The following is a 16,568-nucleotide window of genomic DNA, read 5'->3' as shown; positions in this document are numbered from 1 at the left end:
CAGCAAATGTTGTGCGCTTCTCCCTTTTCAAAAAAAGGTGAATTCAAAGTTTTCAAGACACGAGGAGGGATGTGGAGGGGGGAATTATAGAGTGGCTCACGTTTCATACGCGTCATTTGTTATAAATATTATCGTAGAATTTTTTCCCAAACCTATACAGGACTGACTTAGGCATGGTTTTTGAATGCTTTTCTAGTGACACCAATGCAAAAAAAAGAAAAAACTATATATAGAAATATTAACTATTGAACTAGAGAAAATAAGCTATATATAAACATTTTTAGAATAATTCATTTGATTTTAGCAAAGTTACTCGTTAAATTATTAGATTTAAAACAGCTCTAAAAAATTATAATGCTAGAAATACAAAACTTATTGTATAGACCCTCGCAATGTCTGGCTACATTGCGACCTATAAACGTGATTTTTTTTCTTATTAGAAACTGTAGAAAGATTGCCATTGGCGATCGCAACACTCGAATACGCCATCTGGGGAGAGACCGGTTTCATGCCTTTAGCCCTACTCCCTTCCCTCTCCTCCTTTTTTCAGTTGTATAGGAATGTACTACGATATTTTCCCTTTTCTTAATATTTTTCCTTTTTATTTAATAAAAATATTTTTTAAAATTTCCGTGATACTGTTCCTTAGAACTATGTTTAACGCAATTTTCAGTTCCATGTAGCTTTCCAACTTAAAAGATTTTAATCTATATGAAAATCAAGAGAGAAACTAGCGTACTTCCTTCCTCTATGACTTTCCACACGCTAATGGGGAAAGAATGTGAAGTGTTGCCATAGGTAGAGAGTTCTGCTCTACGCCACCTGCAGCCCATTTCGATCGCCAATAATACATTTTAAAAAAAGTAGTAAAATAAATTTCTGCCTAACCTGTTGTTTTTATAACAGGTATGATTAAATAACAGGTGCAAAATACCTGTTCCGGAAAATATTGGTCAGCTCTACTGGCAACCCTGGTACTCTTATTTAACAGAAATATACAGTTAAGAGCGTTTCCAAAAAACCTTTGTCTAAATGTCTTGTTTTTTAAAAGTGTAATCAAGAAATTTTATTTCGTTTTACATTAAATATTTAAAAAAGTTCCTTCGCTTTATTAAAAGAAAACCATTTTCTTTAAGTTATAATACTTATAGTCTGTTTAAACAATTAATTTTAAATACAAATTGATATTTAAAGACTTGTGGGGGAATTATCGACTATGTCAACCTTCATCTATCAAAAGGTACCTCATGATAGAATCAAGTTAACATGTCTTATATACTAGTGAATTGGTATTTATTATTTATAGTGGTAGTTACACCACATTACTCCCCTTCCAGAATTTTATCTGTGATAGAATTCGATGAACAGATACCAGTAGTTGATTAATGCTGTTTTATTTATTAACTTCAATTTTTGCTCATTATATATATATATATTTTTTTCTTCCAAGCATTTCGCTCGTTATTTTTTTTTTATAGCTTTTTCGCTATTTTTTTCCATCATTTTTTTCTAGCTTTTCGCTATTATTATTTTTTTTCTAGCATTTCGCTCATTATTATTTATTAACCGGGAGACTTTATTTACTTCACCGGATTTTTTTTTTTTTTTAAGCATATCAACTGTTTAATGTGGATTCATCCATCAATATTGACAATTTCTTATCACGTCCGGGTCACCAATGTGGGGGAATTAATTATCGACTATGTCAACCTTCATCTATCAAAAGGTACCTCATGATAGAATCAAGTTAACATGTCTTATATACTAGTGAATTGGTATTTATTATTTATAGTGGTAGTTACACCACAGACTTATTTATCTTAGTATAAAGATTGTTGCTAAAATTGTAAAAAAAAAGTATATTTTGTGTACTAGAAATTGAAATTTTGAACATGCCTCCTGTTGAAGCATGTAATAATTATAAAAAAGATGCTTTTAAGCTGAAATATCTACGATTTACATAGAAATACTAAACTATTGTCAAGAAAGCTTACTAGTATTTTGCAGTTTCTCTAAAAAAATTAATAAAATAATGATGAGCTTAAATCAGGAGTTATTCCCTATCAAAACGTGTCTTTTTTAAATAATGACTTAATCACTTCAAATTTAAATAAGCTCACTCACTCGTTCTCTCTGTATATCTATGTAAAAATGAAACTCATTTTTGTGACATTTGATCCTGTTATCTGAAAATAAATTAAGTTCAAAAAGAAGATGTCCTGTTACATGCATTGTCGTCAGACGATGATTTTCAGTTTGGTAGTGCTTTCCTATTTTTAAAATAATTTTAGTACTATTTTTCCAAATGAATTTGATTGATTTGAAATTATTTCAAATTTGAGCATTTCATTGTTAATCAAATAACATAAATTCATATCATTATGTATCAAAAAAATCTTGAAAATCTTAAACTTAGAGTTACTTTACCTTCTGAAACCCAAGCTAAAAATAATGAAAGGAAATAGAATTTTTAAATTGTGATGCGTTGATTAGAAGAAAAGAAGCACATAAACAGGGTTAAAAATGTTTAAAAAAGAAATTTCAACTCAGTACATTTTTTAAATTAGTACGTTAAACAATTTGAATTTTAAGCATTTATCGTGTGTACTATCAAAACAAAATAATATAAATAACAAAATTCACAAGACCAAAATAAGATATTTATATGCTATAATATGCTAAAACTTCCCAAAAATTTACAAATAGGAAATTTTTTAACTTTTGTATAACTTTTCATTGTAGCTAAATTGGATAAAATCGCTTTATTTTGCTTATTATTTTATTTTGTCCCTGTTAATATTTTGAAGAATCCCATTAAGATTTGACAACCGAAACTAAAAATCTGAAGCTAAAGAGCTAAGTAAAATTGATTATAACTAAGTTTTATTTTGAAAGTGTTGTTGATGAGAAACATAATCAATTTTCTGTTAATATGTGTTACTTTATTTTGTGTTTATTTTTTATTTTCTTTATTTTATGATGAATATCTTTGTGAATATGTGTTTAAGATTTGCACTGAATTTTCAGTACTGTTTCAATATCAACATCACTTAAAATGACAAGTCAGAAGAAAAATTGTGCCCCAAACTTGTCATTAGCCTTTTATCAACTATTATACCCTAGTATTAAGCATATTACAATTAATGCCTTTTTATACTTTCGGTAACAAAATTAATTAACTAAAAAAAAAAAAATCTTGTTTTTTCAATTTGACTAAATCGGAGAAAATATTTTTTTATAGGAATCATCGTTTTCGGAAAATGAGAGAGAATTTTAGGGTGTGATAAAAATTATAGCAAAAGTATGTTTTCCGCATTTTTTTATATGATGTTATAAAATAAAATAATATCTTCTACTTAAAAAATATTATTTAAAAACAATTTTATTATATTACTTGAGTTTTTTACCTACTATATTTTATCTCAAGAAATAATATAAATTTCTATTAACAATAAAACTCTACTCATTATGGTGAGGATTATTGTTTTGTATTCGGTGAAAGAGTGTTAATTGAAATTTCAGCACCCTAGTTAGTCAAAAAGTATTCTAAATTTTTATTGGTGATAAAATGTTACATCTTTTTAGCCTTCAAAAAATGACTGAAGCTTGCATTATCATCCTGAAGAGAGCTCCAGCTTAAATATGAGATCTCCATCTAATACTGTGATTAAAATTGTTTACTTTTTTAAGCAAGTATATAATTTTTTTTTTACTTATAAAATTAATGATAACAAATAATTTTTAATAACTTCAGATTACTATCTAAGGAAAATTAAATTACTTTTATAAGTTATTTTATTTTCATTATGTTAAGTTTATGAAAATGTTTTTCTTTGTTTTATGAAAAATATTTTTTATTTTAAGATAGATCTATTTTAAAGATGACGCTATTCTATAAACCATGATTCTCAATGAACTACATTAACTTTTATGGACGTTACATATACAAATTAAATTTTTTTTTATAAATAAGTATTTAATTTTCCATATTTAAGACAAAAATAGTTCAGGCATAAATGTGTATGTACAAAATGTTTTTATTTTTATTTATTTAAGTGTTAAAGTTAAATTTTGATGATATCATTTAATCTTTGTTACTTTTTGATGTATATATTGTATGAAAAGTGATTAAAATGCTTTTCTTAAGCATAAATTGTTAAAGAATTTAATTAATGTTTCTCACTAAATTTTATTAATATTTTTTTTCATCAATTTTTTAAGTCCTTAAAAGAATTAACTGATATAGTAAGATTTTTGTGGTGCTTCAGTAATTCGGCTGATTTATTTTAATATGTTTAATAATAATTATTTGTTTATTTTTTAGTCTTGTCGAACATGCTGTAAATATTGTATTACTCGATGATATAAGTATATTTTATTTTTTTAATGAAATTAAGTTTCTTTTTGTAATGTTATATACTATTTTTAAATGTACTTTTACCTGGTTAATGTTATAGTTTATATTTTGTTATTGCTGATTTGAAATATTTTCATTACATACTTCTTTTATTGATATTAAAAATTAAATGTAATTACATGTGTTTCATATGAAATTGATAACTATAATTTGTACTGTTTATTTGTACATTATTTTTTTAAAAATTATGTATCAAGCTGAATATGCAGTCAGGGGTCTGTTTACAAGAAATTTGGGTCCGTTAACGGACCTTCACAAAATATTTTAACTTAAAAATGGACCCTTCGCAAAATAATTTATTTTTTAATCGGACCCTTCACAAATTTGCTGATCTTCATTATTGTTTTCTAAATCGAATAAACCCTTCCCAGGAAGGGCGGGGGAAAGAAAGACAGATGTAAACAAACTAAATTTTCTCTTCGGCAGACGCTTCTTCCTTTATTCGTCCGAAGTGAATATTCTACGTTCAGGAGCATAGACTAAATACCAAATATTTATATGTTGCATCATTAATTTAGTAGCTGCAATTGCTGTTTATTTTTTAAAATTTAATTTTTTTAATTATAATTTTACAGTGTTGAGCATAATCTTGTATGTCTTTACAATTTAAAAATTCCTTGAAAAGGTTTTTTTGCAATAACGGATCCTATTTGCACAAATTCTCAAAAGCGGACCCTGGTTGAAAGAATGGGACTTAACGTTTATTTTATATTCAAAAATTACGAGTAATTTTTTCACAATTTTTCAAAAACGGACCCTTCGCAAAATGTCTGACAGACCCCTGGCAGTGTTTTTGTTTTATTTATTTTTTAAATTAAAACAAAGTAAAGATTATTTTTATTTTCTTTTAGTTTTGTTTTAAATGTTATAATTTTGTTCTATTTTTAGTAAGCACAAATGTAAGGGTTAATTTAGTTTACATGCAAAAATCTGGCATGCTTTTCTTAGAATCTTGTATGCTAATTTTTGTTGATGTTTTTTTGCAATTAAGAAAAATATGAGCCTTCTATATATACTTTTTCTTTGAAAATAGTTGACCATTTTAAATATACCATCCTTTAACTATCTGCTTATATTTCAGTTCTGAAGAGAGGCTGCACATGTTCCAGAAAGAAATAAAGATTTAACTAACTAGAGGGGAAAATTTAACTTTCAATGGGGAGGGGGGGGGGGCACAATAATTTTTAAATTATATATTGATAATTAATTAGCCTACTTTTACAATTGAGGAGAAAGAATTTTCTCAGTGGTAGTAACATTTATCATTTTGTATAAGTATCTTAATTTTAAAAATTAAATTTGAAGATAGTTTAATTATCATGACAAATCAATGATTTAAACATCAGTATGTTCGATTTATTAGTGAGGCAGTTTTGCTTTTAAGTGTGGATAAAGTAGCTTAATTTTTAGAAAACTCTTTAATGTCTCAAAACATCAATGTGCTACCACTTTGTGAAATTTTTGTAAACGTAAATACAAGTGTGCAGTTATAGATAATGATTTAACTAGTTCTTATGATAGTAAAATAATATTGATATGTATTAACAATTTATGAACAAAATATATATTATTTTTGGGGTATTTATTATTAAAAAAATGTTGTTTACCTTGTATTCTTTAAAAAAATGTAATTGTAGCAGGTCTTATATGTTCTCTATAAAATAATTAATTTTTTAATCTTTTCTTTCTGTTATATTTTAACTACTTTAATATTTTTTATCAATCTTTGAACTTCATAAATTCTTTTGTTTTAAATTTATTTTTGTTAAGGAAAACTTCCTTAAAAAAAGAATAAAATTTTTTAACATTATATTTTGAAAATTTTAATGTTATAATTTGCATATTTTTTCCAAGTATATTAAAATTTGTTTGAAAAACAGCTATAAAGTTCTTTACACTATTTATGTAGATTTTTCCAAATCTACGTAAATAAGGTTTAGTTTGGAATGCAAAACACTCATTAATTATAAAGTACTTATAAACATTATCATATTCAAAAATTGCAGGTTATGAACCCTGCAATTTAGGTTTAAATCTTGTTATTTTTCCACAAAATAAATTTGTTTTTGTTTCCTGTGTTGTTGTAAGCGATTAATACAAATTTATCTAATTAAGATAAACAGGTTAAAGACTTAAATTTCTTATATAATTTATATATTATTATTTTTTTTACCAATTCTTATTTCCATTGTATTCGTAAATTTATTGTATTTAGAAACTGAATATTTTTATCTTATATTGTAGTTAAGACTTTGAATAGTTTTATTATTATTTTTATAAACAGAATATTTTTACTTTGATAAAAATAATATTAATAATATTTATCATATTATAATTTTATTATTAATTTGTTATTTTATTAACTAATTTATAGTTTTGCTTTTTTTTATCACATTCATTAATAATTGCATAGTTTAGTTTTGAAAACCAGCTCATTTCTAAAAAATTAAAAATCAGTTTGTTTCGATTAGAGTTTTGATTTCTTCAAGAGTAGCACAGTTTTTCCAATGATATTTAAAAATTTACTGCTTTACCTTTCAATTTAATATATATATTACTTTTTGTTTAAAATTAAAATTTAGGGTTTTTGAATATCTTTTTAAAAACTTTATTATACATTATTCAGTTTCCCATGCTGCTGGTAAAGAATTTTTCAAAAATTCATTTTTTATTAAATCCTTATTTTGCATTGGACTCAATTTGTGATACCATTGGATTTTGTTACCAAGGTGATTTGTGCTTTGCACAGTAAAGCCACTTTCAGCCATGAAACTTTTCAACCCTAACAATAGTGTGGATTGAGCTGGTTTTGAAAGCAAATGATTCACATTATTAGATCTAATTGTATTAATAACAAGTGAAAATTTGTATTGTTACAGACCTGTTTCAAAGTGATATTTTGTTAGATCAGTACCCTGATTCTATCGACGACAGAGGTTATCTATTTACTCCTTATGAACCCATAGAAGATGAACCCATTCCAGAAGTATCTCCACAATCAAAAATAACATGTATGTATTGTTCTAAAGTATTTGCACACAAACGATATTTAGTGGATCATTTAAATACTCATACAGGGAAAAAGCCGCACATCTGTAAATATTGTTCTAAAGCTTTTACCCAAAGAGCATCTAGAAATCGGCATGTAAAACTTTGTCACAAAGATATTATAAGTCAATTGAATGATATAAACAATTTATTGTGATCTATATTTCTGCTGTACTATGTTTAATAAAATTGCTATTGTCCAAGAATCATAAGTTTTTCTATTTCATTTGTAAAATTTTTCTATTGCTTTTTGAAATATCAATAATGAGATTTGTAAATGGGTTAAAAAGTTACCGTTTATATGTGGGTAAAAAAGGCTCTTGTGTCGCTACTTTGATATGCTAAAGTTATGAATGGCTTTAAGTCCTTTTAAATTTTACATATGATACTTCTTTTTCTTTTTTTTTTTGTTCTGACAAGTTGTAATTGAAATTAAATTTTTTATAATTGAGTTCACTACCTGTTTAATAAACAGGCTATTTTGCACTTTTTTGGAGGATTTAGTTGAGTAACTTCAACAGCTGGTTCTTTGCATTTCTCCCAGTTCAATTTCTATTTAACTTTAGTTAAAAATAATTGAGATTGCATGTATTTGTATGTTTCTATTTTCTACAACACAGAAAAGATTAAAGATAGGGAAAGGCAAAACACACATATTTCGGCAATACAGATAGGGAAAAGAAATTTAAAAAATATATATATACCCTCTGAGCTCCATGCATTGGTTTCTTTGGATTAATTATTTCACCCTTTTTTTCTCTCCATTATTTGATATTTCTTTTGTTTGCATTAATCAATTTGGTTGCATATTTGCCTCTAGTAAATCTTTCAACTTGATATCAGTAACAAAAATGACTGGAGACCCATAATTTATGTCACATTTTATTACAACACTTAGATTTCTGTTAACAAATATGTTTTTGTTTTTAAATTTTATTACACCACACAATATCATAGCAGTTACACAAAGCATACCGAAACTTATTGTGATATAAAGTAGTTAGTGATTGTCCAGCAGTCTTGTTAAATGAATTTTGATGTATGATTTCAAGATATCTTCCTCTCATTCATTTTACACAAATGAATGTAATAACTGACATTCATTGATCATTCATGACACATTTGGAATCTTTCTCCTTAGATATATATTATATGTACAACAGAAACACTAACCACACATGATTGTAAGATACAACTTTTATCATCATCAATAATTAAATAACAAAATTTGGTTATCATTCAGACATAGTTGAATGAGATATATTAAGAGACGTTGCATCATAAAATTATATAGTATTTATAAAATAACATAACTACTTTGGATTATATTTTGAAATTTGTGTTTGTTCTATTGTAGAACTCCAGTTTTTCAAGCAAATCTAATTTTGATCATCAAATGTTATAGAAACTTGACTCTACAAAATTCTTTTAACAATAATCAATTTTTTAAAAATCTCTATGTATTACTAGTTGCTTTCAGTATGCCACCAATAAACATCTTTAAAGATTTTCTAGCAGACCATATTATGTGTTTGAAAAAGATTTGTACAACTTAAGTGAAATTAGTTTCGTATCTGAAGCAGCCATTTTCACGTTTTGATGATCGCTCGTATGTGTAGTACGAAAGCTCTTATATATCCATTAGATGTCACATTACAGAGTTATATGACATATCTACGTGACTTATATCACATAAATGGAATTAGTGATATAACTATCAAATCACTGTTAATCGATAACACAATTAACTTTTATTTATGTTACAGCATAATGCCAAAACGGAAAACCCTAAAAACCATACGTTGTGTCAATAAAAGAATGACTTTTTTTAAAATAATTAATAACAGTGTCACATATTGGCATAACATGATTATGCAAAAATTTTGCTAATCCTTTATGAATTAAGTCCAAACTACTTTAATTTTATTAGTTACAAAAGTGTCATAGTGAAAATGCAAAGTATTTTGTTTTTAGCATATTAGACAAAAAGTTTTATTTTATTTTACAATTAAATTATATGTTCAATAAATTTGGATAATTATATTAATGTACTTTAATCGGCTGAAAATTTTAATAATCTCAAATTCTTCAAGTATTATAAATTACAGCTTTGATGAAACATAGTTATTTCACCTCTAGCATACTATTTCAAAGACTGATAAAAAATTTGTTTCAATAAAGATGGTCTTCTATTTTAAAATTGATTGATAAATTAAATTGGATATTGATGTATCCTAATCACCCAAAATTTCATTAAACTTTTCGAAGTTCAATTCAAAAGTTTAATACTTACAAGATTAAAGAAAAATAGTTACATATTTCCCTCTGAGAATATAATTATCATTTAATATATTCTATTGTTAAAATATTTTTTAGCGTTTTTATACTTTTTAATTGGTTTTGGCCACCATTGATAATTTCTTATTTTTCTGAAATCCAGTAGACACCTTATTTTGTCTGGAAAATAATACAGATGAACTTCATTAACGCGAAATTGCTTAACATGAAATATCGCCTCACATGAAGCACGTGTTTGGTCCTGTGAGTCAGCAATTAATTATTATTGTATTTTACACGAAATTTTCAAGCTGATTGAAAGGAAACTGGACACAACACAGATAATAAATAAGCATGTGAATAAAATTTCAATAATTCATTTTAAGGAATGCTATTTCTATTTTCTTCCGTTTTTAGAAGTAGAAGATGATCAAATAAATTAAATAGTAAAAATAAAAAAGTTTAATAAAGAGTTAAACTTTTCATTTTATTTTAATTTGTTTGGTTCATAATAATATTGTTTGCATACATTGATGTAGTACATAACATGTATTGTTGTTGTCGTGTGTATGCAAGCAGTGCTAGTGCAAAGATTAGAGTCCTCCAAAAGTCTTGATAACAAGATTTGCAAGTTCTGGAGCCCGATGGCCGTGGAGAATTTCAATGGGGGGTGCTCCAAGTTGAAAGAGGGAGCCGATAATGGCCTGGCAGTCAAAAACATGGTCTGCAGTTAGTTGCAAAAGAGGACAGTACTTGCAGATGGGATAGGATTTTATATTGGTGCTTGAGATCTTCATGCCTTTGAAATGTCTAGTACGTAGCCTAGGCATGTACTAGACATTTCAAAGGCATGTATTAATAATAAGTAATACATTTTTTTAATGATGTATCAGATAAAACAAATTTTGGTTAACATGAAATAATTAGGATAGATTAACCGATTTTGCTAAAAAAGGCTCGATTGTAATTAGATATTCACATAGCTGGAGTTCTACCGTTCTTCATTGTTAAAAACTCTTATTTTGTATTACAAATAAAATTTTTCGAGAAACCCAATTACAATAAAAACTGAAACTTTTAATGAAATTGCTTCTCAATTGTCTTAATGTAGTTCATGTATTAATTAACTTGTCTAAATTTATTTCTAATGTAATAATTTATTACTTGTTTTTAACAATTTTTAAATTTCCACACCCTGAAATTGATTTAAATAACAATTAATTTTATTAATATCTTAGGTTTTGATCAAATGACACAATTTGTTTTGTTTAATTTAATCAATTATAAAAAAAACATTGTATAAAAAAATATACTTAGTTGATCACTAGTAAACGGTATTAGTGATTCAAATATTATTCGTTCTGTAAGTTTAAACATAAATATTATGAGAATTAAATTTACTGATGGTCATATTTTTTTTTGAATTATAAGCTTTTAAAATATAGTCATGCTAACCCTGTGTTCATTGAAGTCCCATCTTCTACTAAACTTTCAGTTGATGCATAAAAAAAAACTTTTGTTCCCCCTTCCCCCCTATGTCATCCAGAGGTGCCAATCATTACAACTAACCTTACATACATTAATTATTGAAATTTCATTGTCAAGAATTGTGGTTGAGTAATAAAAATTGCAGCTATTGAGAATTTTTGCAATAATTTGTTTCAAATGCATTCCCCGCTCCCTTAACTACCGATAGTATGAAATTTTGTGGTTTGCAGCCAGTCTATGATAATTTTTTTTTCTATTCCGTAAACAATTCTAAAAGCAATAAAAAATAAAAATGATTCTTTAGAAGCAAGAAATAAAAAGTAATAAGAGCATCGAACACTACCCCATCCTCCTAGCTATTTTTAAAAAGATGACTAGTTTAAAATTTAATCGAAACGCAAAACAATGGTTTCAAGTAATCAATTTATCATTTTATAAAGAGGGATACATTTTAATTTGGTACCTTTGAGTTAGTGTTATTCTTTTTATTTAATAGTGAAATTCATGCATAATTTTGTTAATATTATGTACCTATATGGAATTAAGTAATATATATATGCACATTAAAATTGTGCTAATCTTAATTGTGTTATCTCTAACTAATAACTGTAAATTTCTGATTAGTGATAGCTAGTTTGGAAAGTTGGCACCTCTTGTTGATGAGAAAGTAGTATGTCACCAGGAAATTTCAGAGCACCTGTAGTGCTAAATTAGACGCCTTTTCATTCTAAATATAAATGTTTTCTGTTTGAAATATTCAAAATTGAAATAGATTTCAATTGCAATTTTTTCCTCTATCAAAACAGGCATATTGTATTAATTATGATGCTTCTTGGAATAAGAAATAATGTTCTTCTAACTAAATGCACTAAACGATTGACTAAAACTCTAAATAGAGCATACAGCATAGTAGGTGCTTCGTTGTTTCAAGATGTACAGTTAGTTATGTTTATTGCAATCTTAATCTCCATAATTTTTAAATATAAATAAGACTACTTTATTTTTCTTTTGTATTTTATGAAAATATGTTTATATTAATAAAAAAATGTACAAATCTAGTTATATATAATAGATTATTTTTAAAATTTTAATATAATAACTAAAAGCAATAGCTCAAATCGTTTTCTAATCTAAATGTAATCTAACTATTTTATTTTCATATCGTAGGCACTCTCAAGAGTTTATAAAATGGTTTGATCATTTAAAGATAAGTGTCAAAATGTGATAAATGTAAATGTTTGCATGGTATTTTCAAAAGGAAATTGTTTTTTAGATTTAATGTACATTTGTCGTTTAGCTGAAGAAATTATTTCAATAAATATGGTTTTGATAAATAAACAATTTATTCTTAAATATTATGGTTGTTAGCTGTTTAATTTTGAAAACATCCTAAAATATAATTTTATTATAATATTTAAAATAATATAACTATATAGGTGCAGCAGATTTTATTTTTTAAAAACTTATTTATAATTATCTGAGCCAATTGCAAAATTCAGTTTTTGTGTTGTCGAAGATATTCAGCTGGCTTTAAAAAGTATAAAAAATAGTGAAAAAATAAGGTAGTCATAAATAATGTTTTAAATATTTCTAGGTAATTAAGGTAAAGTACTTCCATCCTTAATAGTTGAGATAATTTTTATTATATCAGAAATTATTTTCAGATTACTAATAAGTACTAGTAAGTACTAATGAAGTTTTATTGAAGTATTTGTAATAATCTAATTATTTCTAATGAATACTTGTATTGCATATAAAAGAGAACAAATTAACAGATTATGTATTTTCTGGCCATCTCAAGATGAACCCTTTTCTTCACTGGGAACTCATCTCGTGACTTCCAGACTATACTTCACTTTTAAATTGTTTATTTAAAAGCAAATCACAATACAAATATCAATGTCTTGTGCAAATTTGTGTGCATCTTGCTGTACAAGGTTAATTGGTGTAAGCCTTAAGCATATTCATGAAACAACATAATATTTATCATATTGAATTTTTCATCATGATGCTAAGTGCCAAATTGTTGTGCTCATGCAAATGCTTCTTTGAGTTTATGTTACTAGAGCTAATTAAAAAACTGTATGTTTCTGATTTTGAGATTTTTTTTTAAATGTTCATAATTTTATTTGCAACATATAAAATTAATTACTTGGTTAATTATTTTAAATTTTTTTAAGCATCTTTTTTTTTTTTAGCTAAGTCGGAAAAAACAGAGAGCATTTTAAGTTATCACAGCTGGCAGAGTATATATATATATTTATTTACTTGTTTACACTTACTTTTTATATATTAGAATTCATTTATTTTTCAACTTTAGTTATTTAATTTTATAGCAGCAACTTTAAACAAAATCCTAAAATGTTCTCAGTTGTTTTTCTTGGAAGACAATTTTGTGTTCACAGTGTAAGGAATAAATAGGAATATTATAAGTAGAGAAGATACTTACTTTATAAGTGAAGATCACTCAATATTAAGCAGATTGATAACAGAATTCATTTTTTTAAAATGTTTTTGTGATATGTATTATATTCATTAATATAATTTGTACAATACTTATTAAGTGTAACCTGTAATAAATTTTTTATTATAGTATACGAACTGCACCATAATTTTTTGTTTTTGCAACTTTCTGTGGTCGTAACATATGAAATATAATCTTTCCATGTTTACAATTTTATTTAATTACATTTAAATTGAAAAGGTTTTTAGTCTTAAGTAATTTCTTTCATCATTTGAATGCATTATCCATTAACAATTTCTTTTTTCCTTTTTAAGAGTAAAGAATTAGGCACTCAAAATTTTAATCCACTGGTGAAAATGGGAAAATTAAAAGTGTTTCTTGTGTTTTTTTAAAAAAATATGTAACGGTTTTTTAAAGGAGAAAAAAAAACGAAATTTAAATGCATAAATAATTTGGATTTAATTTAAATCCAAGCTTTAAATATTAAATAATTTTTGTAATAATTCAAACGTTATGTTAAGACTAATTTTAAGCTCTTATGAATGGGTAGTTTCATTTTTTTAAAGATGTGTGATATCATTTTACAATTCAGTTGCTTAACATTATTTTAATTTACATGTCTATATTTTAAGAAATTGATTAATAAGTAAATAAGCGTATAATATACCTTTAATAAGTATGTTTAACTGCGGTATTAATTCATTTGTGTATCGCGCTTAACCTGCCTTTCTAGTCCACTTGCGGTATAAGCCATTAGCAAAAGGTTAATCCAAAGAATTTATTGTCTGATATCATTCTTTCTTGCTTGCCTCTCCGAAAACCACAATTGATGTCTTTTTAATGGTAGATTTATTCTTTCATTACAAGGTTATACAATTTGTAGAGATTTAATGAAAATTAAAAAATATATATATCTTTGCAGTAAAAAAAAATTAAAATAAATAAAATAAAATGATGGTTTAAGAAAACATCCTAATCTTTTCAGTTTTTTTTTTCCAGTTTTGCCAGAAGTTGTTTATTTTGGGGGTAGAAGTGGTAATGATATTCACTAACAATATAACTCTAAGTACTAGCATTAAGTAGGAAAGTAAGTTTATTAAGAAAGTAATTTAGATGAATGGTAAAATTTGGAAAATTGAAGTTGTAAATCCAGAGATCCAAATTGTACAAATTAATTTTAAATTTCTTTATTTTTAAAATAAAGTTACTATTTAGCAATCATTTTTGTAAATTCCTTTTTTAATGAAACATTTAAGAGTAAGAGAATGTTAAAATTTTTGGCAGTTGTGTCAAAATTTATGTTAAAAATTTTAAAGCTTTATTATTTCTGTTAAAATTTTATTAACATTGTGAAAGTGAGCTTTTGAAAAATGTAGCATATTTTATAAATGTATTAATTGTTTGCAAAAATGATTAAATTGTTGCTGTTCTAACGATATTTGCTGAACTGAACTTCAGCGTTCAAAAATAAATAAAAGTTTGGGTCAAATTGTTATTTAACGGAACACTATCAGTTAAAGGAAATGGTCTCTATTTTGTTTGATAGCAGTTTAAATAATAATTGTAAATATAATTTTAATCTGAATAATTGAAGGAAAAATTCCTTTAGTGCATTAAATTTAAAAAGCATTTACATAGTTATTAGTCATAATTAGTAATAAATCTATGCTAAATATATTTTTATATTTTTTCATAAGCAATAGCTTTTTATATTTATAACCGCTGTATCTTCAAAAATATGTTCCAAGATGTACGAGTTTTAAAATTGTTCTAATTACCGAGCTCAATCATTTGCAGATATAAGAAATATTTTTACATATCTCTAGTAATATAAGCTCCATTGCATATTAATAATGTGGGGAAAATGTTGCATGGAATAAATATATATATACATAATGAAAATAAGTATTTCACACATTTTTTTCAGTTAGTAGTAGATTAGGCAGTATATATTTTCTCATGGCAATGACACATCTGTCTGGCTTCCATTTCACACTTCCTTTAAATACTTAAGTGGACAGCTGTATGTCTTATCATTAGCACCTGTTCTTATCATTACCATGCCATCTCTTTCATCACCCACTTGGATAATTATCTGAAAATAAATATAATATTAATGATAAGTACAGTATGCTGGTACATAGTATGTACTATAATCCAGAACAACTTAAAATATTTTTTTGCTTCCTGAAAAATTTATGAACAGAATAATGTAAGAGATAACTTTTTAAGAGTTAAGAGACAATAATCTCTATTTTTTTTCGTTCAAAAATATGTCAGGGTACCAAAATATGATATTTTGAAACATTTGTTTTTTAAGAAATTCATGAACAATTGGCGATCGAATGGGCTGCAGCAGAACTCTCTACCTATGGCAACACTTCGCACGCTTTCCCCATTAGCGTGTGGAGAGTCGTAGAAGAAGGAAGTACGTTAGTTTCTTTCTTGATTTTCATTTACATTAAAATCTTTTAAGTTAGGAAACTACATGGAGCTGAAAACTACATTATATACACAGTTCTGAAGAAAAGCATCACGAAAATTTTGAAAACTATTTTTAATAAATAAAAAGGAAAAATATTAAGAAAAGGGAAAATATTGTAGTACATTCCTATACAACTGAAAAGAGAAGGAGAGGGAAGGGAGATGGACCAAAGGCATATGAGCGTTGCGATCGCCAATAGATAAGATAATTATAATAGAAGATAATTGCTGTATTAGTTAAAAGTCAATTATAATTACCTTAGTTGTTCAGAAACTTATCAAAGCACTAAGAGATTTTTTTGTAATCAAGTTTTTGAATTTTTTTTTCTCCTTGTAAAGTTTATTAAGACAAAATGATAAAGATATTGTCAAGCTATTGTCAGCGAAACA

General features: G+C 25.9%; 2 protein-coding genes across 37 annotated transcripts in view; one reads left to right on the top strand and one right to left on the bottom strand.

Moving 5' to 3' along the window:
- The first annotated feature begins 656 nt into the window (after positions 1–656).
- On the top strand, positions 657–7,671 carry LOC107437335 (uncharacterized). 29 transcript variants are annotated; one of them, XM_016049287.4, is made up of 5 exons: positions 994–1,052; positions 3,242–3,301; positions 3,586–3,689; positions 4,325–4,368; positions 7,297–7,671. In XM_016049287.4, exons 3-5 carry the CDS (start codon positions 3,643–3,645, stop codon positions 7,620–7,622), a joined length of 417 nt encoding a protein of 138 aa, XP_015904773.1. In that variant the 5' UTR covers positions 994–1,052; positions 3,242–3,301; positions 3,586–3,642; the 3' UTR covers positions 7,623–7,671. The 29 variants fall into 29 exon arrangements, 12 of the variants coding, with proteins under 12 accessions (XP_015904778.1, XP_042901407.1, XP_015904773.1 ...); XM_087159892.1 differs by lacking the exons at positions 994–1,052; positions 3,242–3,301 and adding exons at positions 1,059–1,240; positions 1,612–1,726; XR_011637435.2 differs by lacking the exon at positions 994–1,052 and adding an exon at positions 1,733–2,259 and having other exon boundaries at positions 4,325–4,340.
- Positions 7,672–8,334: 663 nt separating this feature from the next.
- Stacl (SH3 and cysteine-rich domain-containing protein) overlaps positions 8,335–16,568 on the bottom strand; it is a 309,612-nt gene continuing 301,378 nt past the window's right edge. For all 8 annotated transcript variants that reach the window (XM_087159889.1, XM_043045475.3, XM_071184157.2 and 5 more), the window contains one exon: positions 8,335–15,789. In XM_087159889.1, the coding sequence (XP_087016015.1) occupies positions 15,685–15,789 (105 nt within the window). In that variant the 3' untranslated portion in view covers positions 8,335–15,684. The remainder of the gene's footprint in view (positions 15,790–16,568) is intronic.

Source organism: Parasteatoda tepidariorum, chromosome 3 (genome assembly GCF_982258835.1).
Source record: "Parasteatoda tepidariorum strain Cologne lab strain chromosome 3, Ptep-v5.0, whole genome shotgun sequence".
NCBI lineage: Eukaryota > Metazoa > Arthropoda > Arachnida > Araneae > Theridiidae > Parasteatoda > Parasteatoda tepidariorum.
Note: the sequence above shows the minus strand (reverse complement) of the source record. Positions and strands in the feature narration are given on the sequence as shown.